This window comes from Nomia melanderi, chromosome 2 (assembly GCF_051020985.1).
Source record: "Nomia melanderi isolate GNS246 chromosome 2, iyNomMela1, whole genome shotgun sequence".
NCBI classification, from domain to species: domain Eukaryota; kingdom Metazoa; phylum Arthropoda; class Insecta; order Hymenoptera; family Halictidae; genus Nomia; species Nomia melanderi.
Window position 1 is genome coordinate 20,487,228 of NC_135000.1, and position 17,216 is coordinate 20,504,443.

Sequence of the window (17,216 nt, forward strand, 5' to 3'; positions counted from 1 at the left end):
GCTACCAGCTGCTCTGGAAACGGAGCAGAATAAAAACCTCTGACAATTTCACTATATGCGTACACGTAATAAAATTCGTCTTTCAGATATCTGCATTTCATAAGATAGTAACAGAAACAATAGTTTATCCATATAAGTAATCCTTTTTGTAATTATTTTTGTAATTTATATTGTAATACGCAACTGTAATATTTCTTAAAATACAGCAAATACGAAACTTATTTATTCTCTTTTGCTTCGTTCTATCATGTTTGTCTTATGTATTAGAACTAAGAAATAGAAAAAAGAAAATTGAGAAAATTACTAGGATTACTATAATTATTACTAGAATACGATTTTTACGAAAGGTAACTAGCAAGATCTAGGATTTTCATTAAAACACTGAACATAGTTCTTATTAAATCACGAAATAATTGTAAGCATTAGTAACTTCTGAACTTGACTCGCATCTGTTGCTTATGGCCTCTCGTGTGGACTAGCTGTACTACTTAAGCATAAATAGCAAAACTTATAGAGTATCATTCTTGTAAAACAAAGGTGTCTAACCTACTCCCCTCGTGCTAGTAATTCGGAACAACGTTCTTCCACTACCTTTACTCAAGGAGCTCCCCAAGTTGTCATCTGAGCAGTTTCTATGTACCTGTATTCAACAAACAAGTGAAAATAAATATGGAGGGGGTAACTTTTCGTGAGGGGAATGTTACTAGAGCGCCCGCGGGCACCAATTTGGAAACTCTTGTTGTAACATGTTTTATAAATTTGAAGAATGAATTTTAAATTTTCAGTAATAAATATTTTTATAAAGTATTTATTTTATTAAGTTTAAAACTTGTATAATTATTGACAGTACACTTATTTTAATTTCTTTAAAAAAAAACATTTGATTTGTTTAATTATTGTCTAAGTACTTAAGTATGTAGTTTTTAATCGACAATTTATAAAACTTGCCGTCAATATACATGTGATTTCAAAATTTTGTACAGATTTTCATGTTTTGTAGAATTTCTATAGTCGTGCAGAATATAACCACACATGAATAAATATTTATTATTATTTGTTATCCTACTGCATAATGTAAAAGAAAATTAACAATACTTCGCTTTAAATTCTTAATGCTTTCAATGTGGAAAAACATTCATAATAATATTTTTAATTTATTATATATTCGAAAAAGAAAGGTTAATGCAGTCATAACAGGTACGCTTCTTCAGTGAAAAAATGTAATATTCTTGTAACTTTATTAAAAGGTACAAAAATAACTTGCATCGCAAATTTTATTTACTTCAAAGTAGATGATCTCTTAATAAAAAACTGTAATACCTATTGTTGTAGTTTAATTATAATAAATTTGTTTCTTTTGCAGAGGTTATGTTTTCAATTTTTGTAACAACACACTAAACAAAACATTGAACTTCTATAGAAGTGGTTTAATTAATAGTTATGAAATATGGAACAGGTACTTCAAAAACTATTATTTTGTCTATTGTGAATAATAATTTTTTAGAATAATTGATCTTTATGGGTTTATAGGATTTGAAGAGTAAGATTGATCAAGCTTGTCGAACAGCTGAGGAATTTACAAAGCTTTATTATGAAAGTTTAGACAAACGTAGATATGTAAGTTCTTTAATATCAAATAATGCTTGAATTTATTATTTTGGAAAAGTAAATTTATCATTACATATGTGTGTAAAATATATTATTAATTGGGAAATAATAGAAAATCTACGAACTATGTGTATTTCGAGAAATGTCTAAGTCTCATGAATATTAATAAATTAAGTAAATAAAATGGGTTTGCAATAAGTAACTTGGAAGCATTTTTAGCTGATATCAAGGTTATATCTGGATACTGCAACTTTAATTTGGAATGGAAATGGTATTGATGGCAAAGATAATATACAAAAATTTTGGACAGATTTGCCACCTTCTGATCATAATGTATTTACGTTAGATGCTCAGCCAATAACAGGTGAATTTTGATACTAGTATACAACAATGCATTGTTGGTTGAATAAATGTTACAAGGTATATTAATATATGCGTTTATAGGTCCTGAAGTGGCAAATCAGCTGACATTCCTTGTAAAGGTTGGTGGACAAGTAAAATACGATGATAAGACATCAAAACCATTCAATCAAAGCTTTCTTATAACAGCAATGGGAGATAAGTGGAAAATTGTAAGTGACTGTTTTCGAGTGCAAGAAGTGCCAGACAATGTGAATTAAAATCTCAAATAATAAGTATATACTCCATTTTCTCAAAGAACTATTTGATTCAATATTCCTTTTTATTTCTATCGTCGGTCTTATATCAATGTATAAAGCGATATTAAAATTTCCGTATTAGTGAATCAGTACGTTGGTCGATCATTTAGGAATAACTTTACACGAGAAAGAACTAAAAATAAATATAGATATAAATACTTAGACATAAATGTTACTATGATACATATTGTATAAAACATCGATTTCATATCCTTTGATGGCTCATCAACTTAAACATCCACTGATTAATAAAATTCTGAGAAATTCTAGGTATAAAGCTTTTTGAATGAAACATCCATCAATCTATAGTTCATGACATTCCTTTATAAATTTTACAAATATTGCCTATAATTACTTAAATTTTGAAGAAATCACACATCATGTTTCCTATTTATATTAATACCATTCTAATTTATATTTGTAAATATTCTTAATCCCTAAAATAATTAAACAAGATTTTATAGTTACATACAACATGCAATTTTTAGATTAACAAAATTCACAGTTAGACACCTGCCTATAATAGATAAAACAGTCTTTGTAATACACGATTCTCGATTCAATAAGAATCAGAAGTAGTATTAAAAAAATGATATATAATTAGGCTAATGATGCTTTAAAATGTTGTACATGGATATTAATCATACGATATTATGTGTGATTTCTTGAAAATAATTACGTATTTACAGATAATATTTCTTTGAGTACTTTTACATGATTAACTAGAAATTGAATAAAATCCCACTTAAAAATCTATACACCTAGGACTTCTCATTTCGCAAAGATTCGTTCATACGATCGCTCAGGTTTTTCTTCTCCTCCCATCCTCTCTCTCCCTCTTTTTCTCTCTTTTTCTTTGAAGATAACAGACAAGTCGATCGGTGTATCACAGGTACAAACGATGCAACAGAAATCGAGTAATCGGACCGAAAAGAGGAAAATGTCCGGTTCGCATAATTAGCATTGTCGGTCGATGTATTCTAGTAGCCATAACGTAGGCAGTGTTATAAGGAAAAACTGCTTGTGAATAGGGTGGCATTTCATTATCGTTGCGTATTTCTTATTTTTACGTGGCGGAATAAAAGAAATGAAGACTCCGGAAGCTATCTATGGAAGACTATAATAAGAAAATGCAAAAACAACACTTATTACACTAGTAGTTCGAAATGTTTCAAACACTTGCTTAAACTCGTTGAAATAATTTAAACTCGAAGAAATAAAATTATATTACAGATAATCTGCACAAATATTTCATTTTTAAAATTAATGAACACAATTATATTATTGCTGAAAGTGAACGATGAGTAAAGAAGAATGTAAGTGAATAAAGAATTTTGTTCAGGTTCTTCAAGAAGTATCCGGAGTCGGGTTTCCGTCAACGTTTTCTGGAAGAACGTCTACGTGATAACGTAGACAAAATAAAATGCTTCAAAATTTGATTAATTACACCCGCTGATTTATATATGTAATGTACAGTAGAACTTCGACTTTATTTGACCGTATAATAAACTCGATTTTTGATTATTCAAACATTTGATCGAACTTTCGATTACTCAAATACGAATTGGATCGTATTATGATGATTACATTGGGCTGGCGAGCATTAAATATTTTACTTTGATAAGTTCTATTATAATGCAAATAGTCTTTAATGTTATACGCACTTATACGATTACTGCGTCAAAAAATAAAATCAGAAACTGTGATATGAGTAATGACATAATCTGCTTTTATAATACAGCATGAAGTAGATAGTGAATAAAATATAATTACAATGAGATTGAAAATTGCGTTTGATTAATCGAGAAGTCCATCAACTTGACGATATTTCTCTGATTAGTTTGCGTGATCGAGGTTTTACTGTACTGTTTAAGCATACCTGTTATTCGACTTATTCTATACAAATACAAAAATTGTTACATCCTCTCACGCATTAAAATGGCTTACTCGCTTAAAAGTTTCGCACTTATGATTTATAATCTAGCCTAAGACTGCGTACGATATTACGAAGCACGGCGTAAGAAAGTTCGATGAAAGAACACCGAGACGTTTTACTCGACAACTATAATCACCACATTTATCGTATAGCGGACGAGTGTATAATTCACGTACAACTTCATTTATGCAGATTAAATATTGGATCGACGTAAAAGTAATAACGTATATTCCGAAAAATCAAAAGTATTTAGTATACAAAAAGTACATCTTGCTGTTATTCTTACTACACATATGCGTTACCTATCCTTTTTATTTTTTGTTTTAATGAACTGCGATTGCTCGTCCTTCCACTACAAGTTTAAAACTATTATTAAAAAAATTTTAAGAACCAGTACGTCTGATCCTTATATATTTATCGTACGCCTACACTCATGTCGTTTTTAAGAATTATCATTTATTCATTTGAAAACTCAATAATAAAAAATATCAGTGAATTACATTTTGCGCGCTATACGGGCCTCTTTCTTGATATCAACCGAATACTAAAAATATTTCTAAATTCGAACGAAAATGACTAATCGCAGTCTATAACAAGAAATGAATATCGATGGAATATATTTTTCTTCGACAATTTAGTATTACATCTTTAAATTCATTCTTTCTTATTACTTTTCCATCAAACCGATATCTTAACTGAGGCCGTGTTTCGGCTTGAGGCCTTGCTTTCAAGCATTCTCGGCTTCGTGTGCTCTCCATAATCATAATTCAGACTCCGATCGAGTCATCTCCAGGGAAAGTATTGCAAACGAACTTTCAAGTTCGACACAAAAGAAACATGCTAAAGGAATCCCAAATAAAATGGGATAACAAACTTCAGGGAAATATAATACTCAGCATGGGAAGGGAAAACACGAAATAAAAGATCTTTGAAGAAGTCCTTAAAACATGTTCGATCGAGCTTGAACTCGCGAATATTTCAAACTCTGGTTAACAGAAATGAAGACGAGAACAAGGGTGGAGATGGATGGAGAAAACAGTTGTCAAACTCCCCGGTTTATCTTTGCACGGCATTGACCACATCTTTTATTGTGTTTTGCAAGTCAGTGAGGAGTCTCGTATTCTCTGCGACATTTCGTGTACCTGCAGCGCGAAGCTGTCGTGCCTGAAGCTCTAACCTGGTTAACAGCTCACGAAATTGAAACCGGGCATGCGGGGCGATGCCACTGTCCGCGAGGTTCGTGCACATACCGTGCAAAAGCCCTACCTTGTCAGAGAGTTGAATCCAGCTGGTCATTACTAACGTCGAATTACTTTTTAGATTTAGCACACTGCTTTCAATTAATGTCGAAAGCTCTAATACAGCCTGTTTAGCGGTTCTTGAATCCGTATTCTGCTTGCTTAGATCATCCTCCGTATGTTGAGATTTCGTGCAGTTCGGTGTCGCGTATATTGATGAGCAGAAATGTTTTGTCGATGAACAAAGAGGTTTCAGTGGTTTTGCTGGAACAACAGGCTTTTCTGGCTCAGGTGGAGGCCATAATCTAGTATCACTTTTGCTACCAGAACTATAAATAAATATGATTATATTATACAACTTACAACATTCATTTAAAAACATATAGATTATAAACCAAGATGAGTCAAAGATCTACATGTTACATGATACATGTAAAAGGAAAAGAGTTATGTACCTCTGACTGCGGGTTGAAGCTCCGCTATGATCTTCTGGCGAATCTTCTGTTTGGTCAAGTGTCTCTGATTTACCACCGCTTCCTCGAACACTAAGCTTTGGGCTATGTGGCTGGCTATCGCAAGACTCTTTGTTTTCCCAAAGTTTTTTCAAACTACTAATACTACCAGTACTTCTGCGTTTATCGTCTTGTTGTTCTTCCGATTCTGAAGACTGTTCAGTAAGATTACTCCTTTCCTCCGTAGGTTTCTCTTTCTCGGCATTTTCAACTTTTCGCAATCTGGCCTTGAAATCAATTATTTGTCCATCGGATGTCTCTTCCTTTTGCGGATTGCTTCGTTTATCTACTCTTTTCAATTTAAACCCAACGTTTCCACTAGAGAGAATAGATTCAGTCACTGGAGACGATATCGACGAGTCCTTATAAATGTTATGAGTTTGTTGCTGTTGATCTTGAATCGCCTCATTAGTTTTCAGAGTTGATACAGCATATTCGTTTTGGGCGTGTCTAGTGTGACAATAAAAAATAAAGTAACATTAAATCTAAATTTGAACATAATATTATTACAAACAGTACTTATGAATATAATATTTAAGTATTCAAAACTTAATAGCCCTTCGCAATTAAATGCGTTGCAAAACAGAACCTTTTAACTTTAATTACCTCTGGCCAGAATCCATATTAAAACTAGCACAGAGTTCCGAAAGTAACTGCGATGCTGGATCCAACGGTGCAGATGGTGTACTGCTCGTGAGTCCAGATTTCTTTGTAGTCGTACCATGTTTCGTCTCTGCACTCTGTTTAATTTCATTGATCAGTTTCAGTTCTAGCATCTCTTTCATGCCGGGTTTACGTTCGAAACTATCGGGAGGTGTATTCGTCGATACCGGAGGTGGTGGCGGTGGAGGAGGAGGCGGTGCTTCTTCTGGTGGCGCAGCAGGTTCGATCGTTTCTATTCTAGATTTAAACCCCGTCCTTTTGTTATCAGAAGACCTAGATACGCTGTCCTGAGTTTCTCTGCGTCTCAAATTAACGCCGAATCTTGAACTGGCTTCTTTAACAGAAGGCTCTGCATTACTAACATCATTTCTATCTTCCTGTTGTTCATTGTCATCCTCCTTCGTTCGCCAATCAGTGCTCTTAGCCTTTCGTATAGAGAGAGGAGAATTTCTTACTTGAGAGATTTCTGCGCAAGAAATAGGAGGCGGAAGATCAACCTGTTCCGGAGTAGAGAAGGCTTCGTCCGGAGGAGGGGGCAGATCAGCGGGTGGAGGAGGAAATTCTAAATCGGCTAACGACGGTTGAACAGACCGCGAGGGACTTGCAGTACGAAAATTGGAGTTGCTTGAGACCCGAAATGTTCTTAGACCAACACCATCGGATTGGTTATTCTTTCTCACAGCTACTACTCGGCCACGAGGAGAATTCGGAGGCTGGTAAGTATTGACAACGCCGCTTGAAGAATTGCTGCGGGTCATTTGAGGTTGACTCCTTAGATTGCTTTGACGAGGTGAGAGTGATCTATGTTGAGAACTGTCGATAGAAGCTTCATGTTGTTCTACCGATCCGGGTGTCATGGTGGATGTTACTGCAGTTGATTCTTGATTCGAAGGCATGCTGCTTTGACGTATAGATTCAAGAAATGCGCCAATTCTAGCACCTTTCGGCAGTGTACCGTAACGATTAATAGCCCGTTTTACGTTCTGTACTTCTAGTGCTCCTACTTGTACCACCTATAAAAAAGTAATACGTATAGGTTTAAATTATTTGAAGAAAGAAACAGTTTAAAGCCTTTATTTATAAACGTACCTTTGGTGGTAATGGTTCTTTTGATGGATAAGGTCTTGACTTTATCTGTTTTTGAGAACAAGCTAGTCCTGGTATAGGTTCCGGAGACGTCGAAGGTTGGGACATGAAGTTTGGTTCCGCCGTACCCTGAGAACCCTCTCCATCCTCCTCGATTTCGCAGCCTCCTGCAGCAATCGTTCCTTGAGCCATCGTCGCGAGATCTCTCGCAATACCTGAGTTCCCATTTAACAACAAACCGTACCGGTACATATTCTCTTTCTGCTTAGAGTCCTTTCGCTGAGAGCGAACATGCTCCGTAAGCTCGAGTAACGAAATGTAAATAATATTTCATGAAAACTAAAAATAGGTCTTTCTTGATAAATATTAGATGTCCTTTGTATTAGTATTTCATTAATCTCCATGGAAATATTTGTTGGTTTAATCAAGACAAATTAGTAAGAAAATAAATAATGAAAATACTAAAATATATTCAGTCTTATGATTTTTATAATTCATCGTATCATTCGAGTCCAATACACGTCAGTATAGGGAGAAAGATATAGATGCAGAAGAAATCTAGCATCAAGCTGAGTTCAGAGCTTACGGCAGGAAACTGAAGCAGTACGTGCACGTATCAGTACGCTCGATTAAAGTAGAATGAAAATACCTTCGAGAATCTTATCAATACCATTTAGATCCGTGGCGTCGTCAAGTATCATGGTGTTCGATTCTGTATTTTGAGTATCTTGTTCTTGGTAGGCGGAGTCGCGGAAGGAACTGCACGACGACAGCAGGCTGTTATCCAATTATTGTTGTGTATCAATGTGTGATCAACATTTATCGTGCTTCTATTAATTGAAATCTCGATTAGGTGAAAAACAATGCTTGTAATAAATTACTCAATGTTAAATTATTTGATCTCTGAAATGAACTTAAAAGAACTATATGGAATTATATAATCGAGATTTCATCGCATCGAGAACAAAGAAACGCACCTGGTTCTTTTGGGCGGCGCTGGAGCTTGTTTTCCCTTTTTATTCGTAGAACGCCTCATCTGCACCATGCTGCTATTGTTTTTACTCGTCAGACCACCCGTGAATGTACTCAGTTTCGTTACAGAACTAGTAGTTTCTACACAAAAATTAATAAAAGAATTACTATGTTTACTATTAAAATTACAAATTATTTTCAATAAATAACGAAGTAAAATATAGTTGTAAAATAATAATATCCTACAAATTTCCTACATGTGTACCTGAAGAAGGTAATGGTTCAGAGACAAGAACAAGCCCATGAATATTTCCAGTACTACCAGTTTGAGATTTCTTATATGATAGTAAAGGGATTTCTCCTCCACCTTGAAGCTGCTTTTCAACTTCTGTAATAATATATTTTTACATACATTTAAAGAGCACCGTTTAAACAGCATTGTAAAATGACTCTATTAAAATTTTCTTGGACACATTATTTCAACATTATACTTATTATATATCATATTATATGATCACTTTACCTTCGGTAATACTCGATTCTTGAAACATATTTTCTAAAGAGTGATGAATCTCTTTAAATGTAGGCCGGTCAGCAGCTGACCATTGCCAACACTGACGCATTAATTCATAAACTTTCGGCGGACATCCAGGAGGACACTCCATTCTATATCCTTTTTCTAGCATGTGATAGACATCTGCCAAATCAACGCCAGGATATGGAGACATACCATAGGTTGCTATCTCCCACAGTAAGATTCCGAATGCCCATACATCAGACTATAATTAATACCAAAACGTAAAAGAATTAAAAATTTTTTTTTAAAATAGAAATGAACAAAATGTGGCGTTACCTTTGTAGAAAATTTATTGTAAGCTAATCCCTCTGGAGCAGTCCATTTTATAGGGAACTTAGCCCCAGCGTGAGCAGTATATGTATCATCCCTCATTAAACGAGCCAAACCGAAGTCAGCAACCTTCACCAGATGATTTTCACCCACTAGGCAGTTCCGAGCAGCTAGATCTCTGTTTCAAAAATCGCTGCATTAGAAAAATTTGTTTTTTAAAAAAGAAGGCGATACAATTTTTTAAACACTTCTTCTAGTTAAATATACTTTTTTCTCGAGCGAAATGTGTGTGATAATATCGCAACTGTAATCTGTTATTGCTTTTCTCCAAAGATTCTGATGGCTATAAATCGTTTTTTAAAAACAACTATTTGTAAATAAAAATCTGTAACCATTACTTTTAGGCAAAGTATATATCTGTCTTAATACTTTATTGAATATATATATATATATATATATATATATATATATTTGTATAAATATATACACCAATATTATATATTTATACAAATATATATATTAAACATTTTCATTGAATTTTACTGAAAATTAATCATCGACTTTTGACGTGTATTATGTGAAAAAATGAGCATTGCATTTTATATACTTTACTTGTTGGAGCTTTCTAGTACTTCCTTTGTGAAAAAAATTTTCTAAGATACCCCCAGTAAATTTTAATCACTGCAAATTCTGAAATAAGTACGATTAAATATTTCCATAGTAAACTGTAGAAATAAGCAAGTGTAGGAACGGCAGGTTCTGCAAGATTTTTAAACATTATACCTGTGGATAAAATTTCTGCTTTCTAGATAACTCATTCCACTAGCGATTTGTGTTGCCATATGCATCAGAACAACTGCGTTGATTTGATGTTTGCTCTCGTTCCGTAAATAGTCTAGCAGGTTCCCCTTACTCATAAATTCAGTAATGATGTAAAAAGGCGGCTCTCGAGTACATACACCTATTAACTGAACTAGATTCCTGTGCTTCATCTCCTTCATGATTGCAGCTTCCTCTAAGAAGTCTTTTAAAGCCATTGTATCCTCCTACAGTATAAGTAAAATTTTTTTTCAGAATTGGTAAGGTTATACAAATTCTATATGCAGTAATAAACAAAAACTGACCTTTAAGGTCTTCACAGCAACAGTCATATTATACCTCTTCCAAACTGCTTCATAAACATCCCCATATTGTCCCCCTCCTAACTTATGTCTCATGACTATATCTGTTCTATTGATTTCCCATTCATCCGGTTCTATAATATGACATTCCATTACCAGAAAACAAAATTTCAAAATTTTTACTGTATAAGATCTACAAATTTTTTACACTTTCCAACGTACCTGGACTGAGTGGAAAAACAGTGGGTTTATTGTGCTTTGGTGCAGGATAAAGTAGTTGTGTAATTAAACCATCGGCAAGCATTGAATGATGATGTACAAGTTCTGCCAAAGTATTAAATTTGCTTTCGGTAGTGACATACATCTAAAACAATAATATTTTTTTGTGTCATGTTTAAATATCCTTTAAATACATTAAAATATCAATAAGGACAATACCTTTCCTTCGCTATCTTCGTTAATCCTATAATGATAGACTCTTCCCTCATATCGTAGAGAAATACTACGTTGACCTGGGCTGCTTTCTGATTCACGAACCAAAAAGCTACCATTTATCCCAGAACTTAACAAATATTCAGCAGCATTTCTGGATATTCTTCCATGATACCAAGAATGTTTTTCCAGAGAATTTACTGGGGTAACATAATTCGAAGGAACCCAGCCTACTTGACCAGTACTTGAATGAGCTTCACACCATTCACCACTCTTATTGTAACTCAGAATACGAACTTGTTCTCCTAAATATAAGTATACATGTTTTATAATATTACTGACTTTTTAATATAGAAGATATATGTTTGTACCTTTTTAAATCATTTTATGTGTAATAAAACTTTATTTGTTCAAATAAACTTTTTCTGAATGCACAATTTAACACTCATGTTAAAAATGCAGTGATACTAAGAAGCTTAACAAAACAAATGTCTAATTTCTATAGTTTTTATATGTGATTATCAGGATCACCTTTTTTAAGACTGAGTTGGTTCTCCCCTCCCGCTTGAAAATCATAGAGAGCAACGAATAACTGTGGATCATCTTCCTCTTGAGCTAAAAGGTTTTCCTTACTGGTCCACCTGTGACAATTATTTTAAGATTCTTTTACATTTTTCTTTATATGTTTTAAGAAGTAAAAAATATGGCAATAATTATTCAAGAATAAATAAATTTTCATGTGTATATTTTACTTTAAAATATAATGTCTTGTTTCATGCTATTAAAGAGGAATATTCACATTAATGCAATATACATCTACAAAATATTGTAAAAAGATAATAAAACAAAAATTAAAATTAACAATGTCATAAAAAATTAACCTGTTTGCAGCTTCCAAAAGCCCTGTTGAAGGAACACCTGTATGTTGTTGTATATTTACTTGCTGTGAAATTGGCTGAATGCCGGAACCGCTTGGAGGATCACCATCTGGTAATGCCGGAATGTGAGGTAGCGGTCTGCTTTGCAAAAGAGCTTCTGCATAACATCATATGAATTATTAAATACATGTAATGCTATATATTTTTCCAATTCACTCTTACATTATTGAAATCATTCAATTGTTCAGTTACATATTATATTATACAACTTTATAAAATAAAATTTCATTAAATTTTCATTAAAAAGCAAACACTCATTTGTGAAATACATAATAAAAAAATTTTATTTAGATTTAAAAATAAAAACAATTATGTATAAAGTGACAGTAACAACCATGAATTAAAAATAAATTCCCATAAGAAACAGATTAATTATAAGAGTGGGAAACTAATTTACAATTTAAATTACGCCCATAATTGGTATACTTTCCACCAACAATTAAAAGTTAACTACTAATCATTAATTTAATAAGGATATGTGTATGCACAGAGATATAGGCGTATATGTGCAATTAATTACATAACCAAGCCATTATTTTTAACTTGGTAATTTTTCAATGTATTTTATCATAACATTTAAATAATTCGTAATCTTGTATATTTTAGATTTGTTTCAAAGTAACCAGAATATATGCGAGTGTAATAGAGACAGAGGGAGAAAGAGAGAAAACGAGACAAGACAGAAACAGAGCGAGAAGGGAAGAAAGTACGAGAGAAAGAGAACGGAAAAAAGGGGCGGAAGCAAGAAAGAAACAGAAGATAAAAAGCGAAAGAGTAGGATGAAAATAAGGAAAGGAAGTTACCGCTGTGTTCGGTAAATATATTGGAGCCAACTAGTCGCGATTCTTTAAGGTTTCTTGGCTGTTTGCGCGTCTGTCGCGCGGTAGAGCCGGCAGGAATGATTCTCTCCTTAGTCTGTTGAGCACCCATAGTTCCCGAATTGGCATGCCCTCACATTAATCCCGGCCGCAAAACTGCCGGGGTCGTTCACTCGGCACATTCACTTTCGGCCTGACAGTCTAACTCCCGATCGCATCTCTCGCCGGCCTCTGCCGACGACGAGAACACCCGAGATTCACGAATCTCACCACAACTCGACACCTCTATTCACATTTTTCACCAGCACTCGAGATCGACATTCTCGCCATGTTTGACAGCTTCGACGTCGACGATAGCTCGATTCGCACCGTACACTTGTTTACTACTTTTACTTACCACCAGAGCTCATTTCTACATCCCTATTGGATAGTCTATTTGTTGGACAAAGATTTCATTGGCCAACAGTATTATTCACCGATAACCATCTAAACTGAAAGTTCGTTTCCCATTGTCTTTTGTTTCGTTATAATCATTTTTAAATACTCATATTTAATACATAATATTATATATATACAAAAAAATATTAAAACTATAATACGATTTACGTATCTCAGTCTAAGAATTTGACATTATACAACCCTTAAAGTGGTTTTTAAATTTATCAATACGTTTATTTTGTTATAAAGTTTTTCTATGTATCCCCAGTATTATTACTTTCCATGCCATCGAACGAAACGTTATCAGGAAAAAGTATCTATTAAGTTTAGTAATATTTGCTTATAACATGTAATTTTCTAGTGCGCAATTTTCTAGTGTAATTTTAGTGTTTAAACATGAATGCAAACTCATTGGCCAGAGAAAATATTTATAAAGAATCAACTCCTGTATTATTATTAATTTTTTTCAAGAGTATATATATTATTGTGGGATTGAAAATGCCATGATTTTGGAATACGTCCAATACTTCTGAAACATGTCGATGACTGAAGCGACGGCAGCGCGATATCGGAAACCCGGACTGATTACGAATAATACGAAATATCCCGAGAATTGCCGAAGCGATTTAGTGACGTCATGCTGAAGCAGAAGAGATAAGACAGTCAAAAAAGTGCAGTTCTGTTTTCTAATATATTCGCAGTTCGTATAAATATCTTCGATAGCTGCGTGATTTTTGAAAATGTCGTACGCGTATCTTTTTAAATACATCATAATTGGAGATACAGGTAAATACGCGGAAACTGTTTAGCAGCAAACGTCGTGAAAGTGGTACCTACATTCTATACTACGTAGACCGTGACAGGACCCATTGTTTTCGTTTCTCTTTACGATAATATCCTTCATTCGGAGATCGCAAAATAGTACTGGAATTAATGATATACAAGCATCACTATATTTATCGATAAAAATCATGTGTTTTTCAATAAATTACTTCAATTATATACGATTTCTCTTTTATCACAATTTGGTAACAAGAAAAATGTCGTATTAGTTTATCTACCTTAATAACAGATTTTGCGTGGTATTTCGACATGGAATAAATATTATCTCATTAAAATGCGAATAATTGAAAATTATAATTTAGGTTTTTTATAAATACCATTACCAACACGTTATTACCATATTGTTTACTATGATTATTTAGTATGTGTTGTAATTCATCCTTGAATTTTTTCTTAGCATCAAGTATTGTTTCAACGGACAGATGTAGGCAGATATTTACTTATTTTAATATTAAATTTTATATTGTTATTTATTTTTCAAAAAGTTATATACATATATATATCTATTTGTTGATTTTTATGGAAAATGTTGTTAATGTAGTTAATAATAGTGTATATACATAATTTAATAGTAAGAATTTATTAATTATCATTATTTAAGAATTATAAAGATATTGTGTAATTTTTTAATTAGGGGTTGGCAAATCATGTCTTCTCCTTCAATTCACGGACAAGAGATTTCAGCCTGTACACGACTTAACAATAGGTGTTGAGTTTGGTGCTCGTATGATTATGATTGATGGAAAGCAAATCAAGCTCCAAATTTGGGATACTGTAATTATTAATATACCATATATGCTTTACTTGGATATTTCATAAAATAATAATATGTTTATTCTATACTTGATAAAAAGGAATAATGGAGTTATAAATTTAATGCAATTTATTAATTTGTTGCAATAATGTGTAATAACATACTTTGAATTATAGAATTAATGTATATGTTATATTTTAAATTTAAAAGAAGAAACTGTTAATTAAATTCTTTAATTTATAGGCAGGTCAAGAGGCATTTCGTTCTATAACGCGTTCATATTACCGTGGAGCAGCAGGAGCTCTGTTAGTATATGATATTACACGAAGAGAGACATTTAGTCATTTGACAACCTGGTTAGAAGATGCACGACAGCATTCAAATTCTAATATGGTGATCATGCTAATTGGTAATAAAAGCGATCTAGAAAATAGACGAGAAGTCAGGAGAGAAGAAGGTGAAGCCTTTGCAAGAGAACATGGACTTGTTTTTATGGAAACCAGTGCAAAGACAGCAACCAATGTAGAAGAAGCATTTATCAATACCGCAAAAGTTATTTATGAAAAAATTCAAGAAGGTGTCTTTGACATAAACAATGAGGTAAAATGAAAATTACATGATAAAACATTAGTGACATATTTTTATGCGATTATCACTGATATATACATGGTAAATTTATTTAGGCAAATGGCATAAAAATTGGACCACAACATTCCCCGACAAGTCCCGGTGGTTTAGCAGGTACTGGTGGGCAAGGAAACACGCAAGGTGGTGGGTGTTGCTAGGGGCTGGGGGTTGCCTGTCCACCGCTTCATCCTTCTCCAATTTAAATTAATCTTTTTACTCCTGCTCCTCATTTTATTCTGAACAAGTTGATTTACATATGATTTCTCTTCTGCGCGTGTCGCATCATAAGGTAACAAGTGAATATTGGTGTACTTATTATTTAAAAAAAAAAACATATACACATACTGAATAGGTGTATTATAAGGTAAAGTGTTATATATTGCTTCAATCATGGTATTTAATAAATTTTTAATTTACAGAGTCTCGTTGATGTTAGCTTATTATTTTTAAATATTGTATATTACATGATTTGTATATTCGATTCTAATCAACTGTCTTATATTATTATAGTAGATTATTTGCTGTTATTGCATTAATGAATAGAACTTCTTATATTTTTTTTATATTTAATGTGCTAATAGAGAAATAAATTTTATTTTCTTAAGTCAGTACTACATTTCAACCTTATTTATAGCTAAAATACTTTAAGTTTAATTAGAATATATAAAAATGAGAGAGAAAATTAATTAAACATTGGATATTGATAAAGCGGGAAAGGATAGGTACTTCTATTTGATGTTTTGTATCTGTTCACATTGTATATTGTATGTATTGTGCACTAATCTTTGGAATATAATTTACTTTAATAATGGATCATAATGAATAATATATGAATCAAAGTGATTTGTCAAAAATATTATTTACACTTGACTACCTAAAGCGACACCATGTATGTGTATGTATCAATGTATGAAATGACGAATATATAAAACATATAAATCAATTTTATTATGAGGCCTATATAACCAGAAAATCTTATTATTTACTTATGATTGGTATTGTTATTTTTAATATGGTATAGTTTAGAATTGCGTCATTTCAATTACATCACATGAAACAAAGTGGAACTTATAAAAGTTTCAATTTGACCAAATTTATTTAGTCAATAAATACCCAGTAATTTTATAATTGCATCCATGAATAGTAATACCAATCAGGTAAATAGAGTACTCTATCCATTTAAATCCAAAGATAGTAATATTATACATTTATACTTTTATTTTACTAGTAAGCTTAATACTTTAAAACCTGTTGAATACAAAACTGATTTGATTACACACAGTATATATAGATCTGATATATATATATATTATATATGTACTATGCGAATTTTATCTTCAATACAATGATAGTTGGCTGACAAGTAGATATATGTAAACACAATTACAATTTCTTATAATAAAAAGAATGAACATAATTAATTTTTCGCCGAATATTACAATTTATTAATATATTAAAAATCTAAGTCGAATGTATGTAGCTTACCTTCAGACGGATATGAAAATTATAATTCATTTTCATAACCGTTCAACATAACACTTATAGCGCTTATATAGTGTCATAATTAGAATGTGTATGTTGGCTTAAAGTACGATCGACAATTATTTATTATGAACTATATCGAATGTTATGTACAACTCATTTTTTAAATTAAAATATATATGTGTATATCAATAATTTAATTCGAATTTATTTTTTTTCAATACAAAGATTATATAGATATA

At 32.5% G+C, this 17,216-nt stretch overlaps 3 protein-coding genes across 12 annotated transcripts; 2 read left to right on the forward strand and 1 right to left on the reverse strand.

Moving 5' to 3' along the window:
* Positions 1 to 531: 531 nt before the first annotated feature.
* On the forward strand, positions 532 to 2,566 carry Nxt1 (NTF2-related export protein 1). Of its 7 annotated transcripts, none has more exons than XM_076374494.1 (6): positions 544 to 912; positions 984 to 1,197; positions 1,364 to 1,456; positions 1,531 to 1,617; positions 1,828 to 1,972; positions 2,053 to 2,520. In XM_076374494.1, exons 3-6 carry the CDS (start codon positions 1,448 to 1,450, stop codon positions 2,226 to 2,228), a joined length of 417 nt encoding a protein of 138 aa, XP_076230609.1. In that variant the 5' UTR covers positions 544 to 912; positions 984 to 1,197; positions 1,364 to 1,447; the 3' UTR covers positions 2,229 to 2,520. The 7 variants fall into 7 exon arrangements, with proteins under 7 accessions (XP_031837568.1, XP_031837567.1, XP_031837566.1 ...); XM_031981704.2 differs by having other exon boundaries at positions 1,001 to 1,197; XM_031981705.2 differs by having other exon boundaries at positions 544 to 784; positions 1,001 to 1,197.
* An 804-nt stretch (positions 2,567 to 3,370) lies between these two features.
* Positions 3,371 to 13,234, reverse strand: Abl (tyrosine-protein kinase Abl). 4 transcript variants are annotated; one of them, XM_031981700.2, is made up of 16 exons: positions 12,816 to 13,234; positions 11,956 to 12,109; positions 11,606 to 11,715; positions 11,081 to 11,379; positions 10,865 to 11,006; positions 10,646 to 10,776; positions 10,305 to 10,567; positions 9,528 to 9,699; positions 9,198 to 9,453; positions 8,940 to 9,062; positions 8,680 to 8,815; positions 8,373 to 8,479; positions 7,706 to 7,917; positions 6,560 to 7,629; positions 5,897 to 6,403; positions 3,371 to 5,770 (listed from the first exon to the last, which is right to left on the reverse strand). In XM_031981700.2, exons 1-16 carry the CDS (start codon positions 12,940 to 12,942, stop codon positions 5,260 to 5,262), a joined length of 4,320 nt encoding a protein of 1,439 aa, XP_031837560.1. In that variant the 5' UTR covers positions 12,943 to 13,234; the 3' UTR covers positions 3,371 to 5,259. The 4 variants fall into 4 exon arrangements, with proteins under 4 accessions (XP_031837560.1, XP_031837559.1, XP_031837562.1 ...); XM_031981699.2 differs by having other exon boundaries at positions 8,352 to 8,479; XM_031981702.2 differs by having other exon boundaries at positions 7,706 to 7,869; positions 12,816 to 13,233.
* A 647-nt stretch (positions 13,235 to 13,881) lies between these two features.
* Rab2 (RAS oncogene family member Rab2) lies at positions 13,882 to 16,435 on the forward strand. The gene is made up of 4 exons (XM_031981703.2): positions 13,882 to 14,054; positions 14,746 to 14,885; positions 15,109 to 15,465; positions 15,549 to 16,435. Exons 1-4 carry the CDS (start codon positions 14,009 to 14,011, stop codon positions 15,648 to 15,650), a joined length of 645 nt encoding a protein of 214 aa, XP_031837563.1. The 5' UTR covers positions 13,882 to 14,008; the 3' UTR covers positions 15,651 to 16,435.
* Positions 16,436 to 17,216: the final 781 nt, after the last annotated feature.